The sequence below is a fragment of the Protomyctophum bolini genome, assembly GCF_963924005.1.
Source record: "Protomyctophum bolini genome assembly, chromosome: 6".
NCBI lineage: Eukaryota > Metazoa > Chordata > Actinopteri > Myctophiformes > Myctophidae > Protomyctophum > Protomyctophum bolini.
Window position 1 is genome coordinate 14,507,828 of NC_137867.1, and position 8,784 is coordinate 14,516,611.

The 8,784-nt window shown below is 47.9% G+C and overlaps 2 protein-coding genes across 2 annotated transcripts; both read right to left on the reverse strand.

The window, feature by feature from the left end:
* Positions 1–429: 429 nt before the first annotated feature.
* LOC308316915 (protein transport protein Sec24D-like) lies at positions 430–3,522 on the reverse strand (the record flags this gene model as incomplete). The annotated part of the gene is made up of 1 exon (XM_080765700.1): positions 430–3,522. The coding sequence occupies one exon, from the start codon at positions 3,520–3,522 to the stop codon at positions 430–432; it is 3,093 nt and encodes a 1,030-aa protein (XP_080621826.1).
* A 3,287-nt stretch (positions 3,523–6,809) lies between these two features.
* On the reverse strand, positions 6,810–8,252 carry LOC308316916 (TBC1 domain family member 22B-like; the record flags this gene model as incomplete). Its single annotated transcript, XM_080765701.1, has 1 exon — positions 6,810–8,252. The coding sequence occupies one exon, from the start codon at positions 8,250–8,252 to the stop codon at positions 6,810–6,812; it is 1,443 nt and encodes a 480-aa protein (XP_080621827.1).
* Positions 8,253–8,784: the final 532 nt, after the last annotated feature.

The window sequence follows — 8,784 nt, forward strand, 5'->3', positions numbered from 1 at the left end:
TGTGTGTGTGTGTGTGCATATGTGCCTGTGTGCGTGCGTGCCTTTCGTAATGGCTGCTAAAAACTCGGCACCTGTGCACGGCATGAAGCTCAACAGTGCCACTTTGTCACCTGTTGGCACAGACAGACATAGGGACCCTAAACAGACATAGGGACACACATTGGTGTGCATTGGAGTGGCTGAACCACTCAAAAAGGGAAGGGTATAACACCTTTTTTTTTTTAGAGTTTCTTCTTTCCAAATTATTTGTTCGGGAAATTCTCTTCCGGGCCGCTCGTCATTCTGAAAGGGAGCGGGACTGCGACGCTCTATTAGTCAGAAATGTAAACAGGATAACACAAAACAGTTTCCATTGTGATCCTATGTATTCAATTCATCAACATAGCATGAAAATAAAAGAAACACTATATATGTACAAAGGAGACAGATTTAAGGGAGGAGCTGACGAATCTCTGTGTGCAAGAGGCAGAGGAAGTCTATGTAGGAGTGTCCTCCATACACACCGATGTCCTCCACCAGGCACTGACGGAACAACCTCTCAGAATCGTCCTTCTGCCTCACTAGCTGGAGCTTCATGGACCTAGGACTCTTTTGAAGCAGACTGCTAATGATGAAGCAGAGCTTCCTAGACTGGGGGTTATCCAGCTCTGGCAGAGCACTCATGTGTGTTGTCACGTGGGCAAGAGAGGGCAGGTTGAAGATGCTCTGGATGAGTTCTGGGGGGCATGCCTGGCCCAGCCAGAGGAACATAGAACGGCCGTTCTCCAACAGAAACATGCCAGTGTCAGCCAGCCTCTCCTCCGAGCAGCGCAGAGGAGCATGCACCGCCTCGCTGCCAACGTCCATGTTGTGCAGTGGGATAAGGCGTGGGTAGAGGAGCAGCTGTGTGTCTTCTACTCCCATGGCCATGACTGCGAGCATCTGCAAGGCCCTGTCGTCCGTAGCCAGCTCTGTGCTGCACACTAGTGGAGCGGTCTTCATCAGACTGTTCATATAGACTGGAAACACCTTCAGGGCTTCAGGCAGGACCAGCTGGCCGGTGGGGCTGGGGTTGTTTTTCTTCCTGTAAAAGGCAAGAATTTCGGCAGTCTGGCTGACCAGGGTCTCACTCACATTCTTTATTGGCTGGGCCAGGATGGCTCGGTAGGCTGATTTAGCAAAGTAGTTCATAAGGGAGTCTGTTTCGCAGCTCTTGTAGAGTTCAGAAATGCTCGAGACGCAGTTCAGACTGAGGTTGTGGATTCGTAGCCGCCTCTGCCCGCTGACGGAAGTGTACAGCATGGCACACTGTATTAAAGCTCCAGACTCCTCGCAGAGATTGTCATCATGCTTGAACTCCACAGTCAGGGCCTTGTCACAGTCTACGGCAGCCATCTCCACCTCTGTGCTGTTGGTCATATGGATGGCTCCAAAGAAGTTACTGGCTCTGAATCCTGTGCTGGTGCGAACACGCATGACGGCATCAAAACCGATGTTCTTCATTACGTCTTTCCTCAGGTCCCTTAAGAAATGCTTTCCATCTGTCTCCACCTGAAAGTTGCTGTACTTGTAAACAGATCCTCCAGTGTGTGAGGGAACATCAGCCATGGTGGCCAGGTCTGTGTACTGGTTGGGAAAGAGAAAGAGGTCCACACAGCAGCCTTGGGCCACACACTCCTTGGAGAGTTGTTCATAAACACCTTTTAGAGGCTGGAACAGAATCTTCTCTGTCTTAGTGTTGACCAGATTTTTATCATCCCTGTTCTTCAGCTTCCCAGGAGCTTCAGCTGTAGGCATGGAGGAGTGGAAAAGTAAGAGCTTACCGCTACACTCTGCTGCCTTAAGCGCCTCCAGGCCGGCCTGGATAACAGGGGCAAAGACCGTATCTGTCTCATTGGTGTCCTCAAACATGTCAGGGATCTGGTCCAGGAGGTGGCAGATGACGTCTTTCGAGTCCTGATAGTTGACCAGGAAGCCATCAAGCAGGGGGATAAACATGTCAGCTGTGTCTGAGACCACCAACATCTGAGGCTGGGCCAGGGTGCACTTCACATTGTAGAAGTGTAAGATCTTGTTGTAGGTGACAAAGCCCACGTTGACTGCTGAACTCATTGTGCCATCCTCTCTGGGCAAGTGGTTGAGCAGTGCCTTCAGTTCGTTACACAAAAGTCTGACAAGACCACTTTTGATGTTGCTGGAAGAAACGTCAATCATGAAGATGTATGCAGGAGGATTGGGACGCTTGTTGTTCTTGCAAAACTCAAGGGTTGTTGTAAACTCGTAGGACCCCAGACAGAGCTCAGGCCTCTCTTGGCGGTCCACCCTGCGGCCCCTGTGGTCCAGAAATTGGATATAGGACTCTGGCACTTCGTTCACATGGTTACAGAATCCACACTGGTAGAGACGGCCACCATCGATGAACTTCATGAAGGGGCACATGTAGGCCTTGCAGCGGTTGCAGCGTATGGGGCCTGTTTCACCATGGTCCACCAGACACAGAGGACTCTCATTCTTTGGCACAGTTGCAAAGGGTTTTATGATGGAGGCCAAGGGCACTTTGCATTGTTTTGCTAGATCACTGCTGCTGGGAAAGGAGTAGATGGTGCAGCGCATAAACCTGGGACTGGCATTGCCTTGGTCCTGTACTGTGAACTGTGTGGTGACCAAAGGAGGAACCTGGCCTCTGAGGTTTGTGGCATAAACCTGTCCCCCTCGTTTGGCTTGGTCATCCTCAATTACCTGCGTAGGGCTTGGGGTAGAGTCAGGGTCCAGTTTCTTTCGAGGGCCAGGCTTTTGGACTGCTGCTCCAGAAATGGCCCCAGGGAAGCCAGGTTGAGGCCCCGTCATCTGGCCCCCAACCTGACTTGGTTGTTGAGGGTACCCGGGGCCAAGCTGCTGGAAGCCCCCGGGGCCTGGAGAAGGTGGTCCAGGTGGTCCTTGAAAGGGTCTGCCCATGCCTATTGCCATCGGAGGGCCTGCCATGCCCATGCTTGTTTGGGCTAACTGTGTCTGAGTCATCTGTGTGTGAGGTGAGCGAGGAGGGCCTGGGGACATTGGTGGCTGGGTCGTGGATGGAGCAGGGGCTGTCTGGAGAGGTGGTTGGGCCACAGAGCTAACTGGGGGAGGACTGTGCATGGCCTGTAGCACATAGCTGCTGCCCAAGTTCATATCATGTATTTGATTGGTGAGATGCTGTATGGGAGGTGATGCCTGCGAGGCCATACTGTTACATTGGGAAGGTTGTCCATAGGTGGCAGAGCCAGCTGGAGGGGCAGGGTACCTCTGTGGGAGAGCTCCATTCTGTTGGATATTTGAGTTGTAATGAATGGACACTGGTGGTGGAGGCATGCCAGTGGCAGTAGACACAGGAGGCTCCATGATCACACCTGATTGTGGTGGTACAGAGAATGCCTGTGGTGGTCCACCATAGTGACTGTACATTGACTGAACAGGAGGAATCAATCCTAAGTTTCCTTGATAGGGCCCCATCCCAGGCTGAGCCTGGGAGTAAGGGGGTGTTGCAACATAACCCAACTGACTCATTCTGGTGGGATGATCTCCCATATCACATTCTTCTCATACTATAAATTACTACTCAATGGGGACTGGTTGTCCGAGTCTAGAACCCGCCGCAGTGGTGTCCGGTAAGAACTTTACCGAGATGTCTAGATCCCTGTATAATGCAGAGATATCTGGGTTGTATCCTGACACGTACGGAAGGCGATGGTGTCTCTCTCTTGGTGAGAGCTGGTCAGGGCACATGAAGGTTGAATGCGAATATAGCCTTGAGAAGTCGCACCTGGGATATATGGAGTTCTAATTGGCATGATGTCAGCACCAAATGTCTCTGTCGTCTCCATATATGGATCTAGATCAGGCTTGTCCAAATATGGGATTTGTGCTGTCAGACTTGGATATGTCAGATATCGTCTTTTATGGAGTACCAATATTCAGTGGGTAACTCTGGTGACCTATCGAATACCCATGTGGCGTGAACGTGAGTGAAAGCCTGTGTTACACATACCAATGAACGGTTTATGTCAAGCTCTGTTGTAATGAGAATTTCTGTTTTTGAGGGGCACTAGCCCCTCCTATGCCCAGCTGTGTGTGTCTATGTGTACCCCATAGCGATGATTTGATTGGCTGAGCAATGTGTGTGCCCCATAGCGATGATTTGATTGGCTGAGCAGGGAATGTGATGTATGATGATACCAGCGTCCCTCACTTCACACAAGTGTGATTTTTGAGGGGTTTCGTCCCGTCATGTCTCACATTTGCCATTGAAAGGTGAATTTACGTCATATGTGCCTGAAATATGATGTAAATTTGTGGCAACACAAACATTAAATGCCATTGACATGTCATTCACCACGCATCGTAGATGGCATCATGGCAGACCCATTTGGAACAGTCTTTCACAGCCCAGACAACAGGGAGTCATTGGAGGTAAACATGGCAGTGAGAGGGACGGCAGCCCATCCTTACGTGCCAGACCCAAGAGATCAGCTGACCCTGATTCTTCTGCGGAAGTGATGTTTGGGACCTCGACCTGACACGGCTACATAAACAGCATTACTGAGTTTATGCTCAAAGTGAAGGGAGGAAGGTGGAGCCAATACAAACAGTGTAAGGATGCGCGCACGAGGTTGCTCTGCCTTCCACTGAGACCTACACACACCACTGAAACCTTGTGTGGGGAAAGCTGCTAAAGAGTACCCTTTCATTCTCGACCCGTTCCAACGTGAGGCCCTCTCATGCATCGAGAACAACCAGTCTGTCCTGATATTTGCACACAACTCTGCTGGCAAGACCGTCTGTGCAGAGTATATGCCTTAGCGCTTGCGTTAAGGGAGAAGCAGAGGGTGTCATCATCACCAGCCTTGTCCAATCAAAAATACAGTCCATGATGTAAGACTAATGACTGGTGATGTCACCATCAACCCTACTGCCTCCTGCCTCGTCATGACAACTGAGATTCTGGGATTGTACAGAGGCTCTGAGATCATGCGAGAGGTGGCCTGGGTCATCTTTGACAAGATCCACTTATGAGAGAGCGTGGTGTGGGAGGAGACCATTATTCTCCTGTTTGCTACGGAGACATTTGCGATGGGCATCAACAAAAGTCAAAAGTGAGGGTGCAAATTGTGATATAACGCTTATTACGGCCATTGGTTGAGAATGAGATGATGTATGATGACATATGATTGTAAAAGCGCCCCTCACTTCACATGGGTGTGATTTGTTTTACTCGTAGAAAATGTACAGACTTATGGTTGTTTATGTCTAGTGGAATCAACTTTGAGCCGTGTGGTTATTGAAAAATAATACAAGTTGATTATTCCACTTGATTATTTCACTTCCACTACCATGGCCACTTCATGGCCACACAGCCAGAAACCTAACCCTAATCTTCTAGGTGAAAGAAATTATGGGGAAATTATTAGGTTCTAATAGGGGACAGAGCTACAGTAGAGCGAGCCGTACTATAATCTACCTCTTATAATATATAAGATAGATATATTATATATACTGTAGTATACTATAGATGAATAAGTATTATAATTTACAGAATCTGTATGTGTGCGTCACGCCGTCACCAAGAAAACACAAATATCTGTATCTGTCAGCCCGCAGGTTGGACACAGACATTCTCAGTGTATTCAGGGGATACGTTTGTGTATACTGTATAGCCTGATCGACTAACTTGACCAGTCTGCATGACAGAGTGGCCAAGCTTCACATAACATATCTGTTCCGTATACAGTGGGTGGGGGATATCACATGTTATCATCAACATGATGCTGTGACGAATAGATTTTTGATTTATTGATTGATTGATTGACTGACTGAGTACTTTATATAGTCTCGCAGTCCCGCCCCCAACGAGCGGCCCGGAAGAATGTTTCCTGATTCATTTTTCCTATAGACGTTTCAGAAAGTATTTATTTAAATACCTTTAAGCCTCGGACAAAGCCAAACTCGGCACATGACAATGACAATAAACACAATTGTTTTGGCCAAATAAATAATTAGAAGCAAAAATCAGACCTGAACTGAGTGGTGCTGTACTGTAATGAACTGTACCGTACAAGCCTTCCTCCCTGTGTGTGTGTGTGTGTGTGTGTGTGTGTGTGTGTGTGTGTGTGTGTGTGTGTGTGTGTGTGTGTTTTGGAGTATTTTGTTTTTTGCTTTTGTTTTTGCGTACGGAATGTGATGATGATAAGAGCACCGCTCACTTCACACAAGTGTGATTTTTGCAAGCTGATGACTTTCACTCTGCTACATGTCAAATAGAAATATTGTAGCCTACTCTTTCTTGACTACACTACATTTGTAGGAAGCCCAAACCTATATATTTGTAATTATTATGAATTAACCACTTAAGTGCTCAAAACTCACCGCAGCGCGGAGTGTTGTGTTGTGCGGTTGTAGATCTGCTATTTTCATTATTTCTGAAAATGTCTGAAAATAGAGAATTTACAGAATATACAAGTGAAATTGGGAACAAAAATGGAACTGGAATACTATCAATTTGAAGCTGATAACTGGGTTCTCCTTATAAGATGAAATTGATGACCCACCAAAAAACTAAGAAAATCAATCAAGCTGGGCATAGCGCTAATAGCGCCCCTCAAAAACATTTTATGGAGACGATGGGGAGACAAATGTTACGGAACAAATACTCTATAGCAATCAGAATATAGAGCTTTACTGTTTTAACACAAAACAAAAAAAATGTTGTAATCAATCACTTGGTAGTAGGAGATTTTTGAAGGAGGTAAAACTGCAGTCGTAACCTGGAGGCCCCACTGTTGTCCCCAGGCTGAGGCCTATCTCTTGTAATGATTAGGTGCATCAGCGAACATGTATTTCAGTCTGTAGGCTTCAGCCAGCAGGACACCCACTTCCTCATTACCCCAGTGGATTGTGGGAAGGTTCTGAAGTAGCAGGAGTAGGCCCTGAAAGTCGACCCGTGAAAGGATCTCTTTCCGCCACTCAATGAGGAAAGCCACGCAGACATACAGGTGAAAATGTGAGAAGCCCTCTGCCTCAGCCTGGTATGTGTCCCACAGTCGGATGGTGCAGCGTAGCGGCAGTTCCCTCATCAACAAATTGTTCATCCAACGGAAGGCGAACTGCAGATACTCCACTTCACACTTCAGGAGCTTACCGTGGATGTCCTCGTCTATTCTGCTGACCAGCTCGTCCAAAGCTTTCACTTTGTTGAGAATCCCTGGCTGAGCAGACGTGTAATGGTCCTGGATTCCGTCCAGTAGCTTGCTCATACACCAGAAGCTGTCTGCCTCAATGTTTCTCTGTGTATCCAGAGGAAGGGATGCCACCTCAAAGTTCTCCATGTCCTCCGCAACAAATTCTGAGAGGAAGACGACAAAGAAGGGCGTGACCAAGTCATTAATCCCCTGGACATAACCACTGGCTGGGTGTTGGATCGCCCAGATGAACAGGATTCTCTCAAACAGCTCTTGTACTGCAGACTGCTGGAACAGTGGAATCAGAGGGTTGGTCCTTGGAGTGTCAATGTGGATTTGTTTGTACGTGTCCCTGTAGCATTCATCTGTTCTGGAGTGGTTATACTGCTCAATGAAGCCAAAGTACTCGTCTCTCTTCCTCTTCAGTACCAGCTCTCTGTGCTCCATATTAGTGGGTAGGTAGCCAGAGAGGAGTCTCCATATAATCGGCCGGACTTCTCTTGGTATGCCTGACCAGCTGTGCTTCCGGAGTTCCTCCAGGTCAGTGATGGGACTGGCGAGCAGCTGTTTGAATTTGTCCAGGCGGCTCTTTTCTCGCACAGCCATGTTCGGCGCTCCCGAGGCATTCTGGTCGGAGATGCGGGCGACCTGTGGGATGATGCGAGACTGTTGCTTCTGCACCGTGTTGCAGACCAAGGATGTGTTGACGTGGTTTACCTGTCCACCCTTTGTCATCTCCTCTTCCGGTACCTCCTGGCAGTTTGGGCCGTCTGCCCTGATAGGGTCCAGTCTGTCAGATGTGTCTGGTACACACAGCTGCTGCTGCTGCTGAGAGGACTGGTGGTGTGCTGAGTGTAGGCCCGGTGGCAGTGATGAAGGGTGGACAGGGGCACTAAGGAAGTCCTCATCCTCATCATCTATGCCCCAAGCATAATTTGTGCTGCGGACAAACTCATTGAAGCTGGAGGCTTTCTTTGATTTCAGGATCTTGATTTTGGGCTTCAGTGTGTCTGGAACCTTTTTGTTTCTATTCCCAAAATCTATCCTGTACTCAGTGGTCATACTTCAATGGCTCCTCAGACTGACACTGAGCACAGTGGCCTCGTACGAATAAAATAGGGGAATGGTCTCCGTGTTACAGTGACATTGTGGTGCCATGCACTCTGCCCTTGTGATGTGACCCCCACATTGAGAGTCCAATTCAACACTGTGGGTGACAATGTTATATTATGGTATTTATTTACGATGATGTATGGTCTCCCAAAATGACCGAATATGGAGATGAGATTTATGTGTGTCCGCGCGTGTGCCTCTTCATATGCCCAAATATGGAGATGAAAGACAGAGGTCATACCGGTGGCCTCTATAAAGTAGGCCTGCTAGAACAGGTACTGTAAAGTGGTAGGTTTGAGTTAACAATGTGGGTATTCTTGCTATGGATTTAACAGCAACAAATAACTAAATAATTATCTACCTATATTAATTATCTTAAATTGTCTGTCTGTCTGTCTGTCTGTCTGTCTGTCTGTCTGTCTGTCTGTCTGTCTGTCTGTCTGTCTGTCTGTCTGTCTGTCTGTCTGTCTGTCTGTCTGTC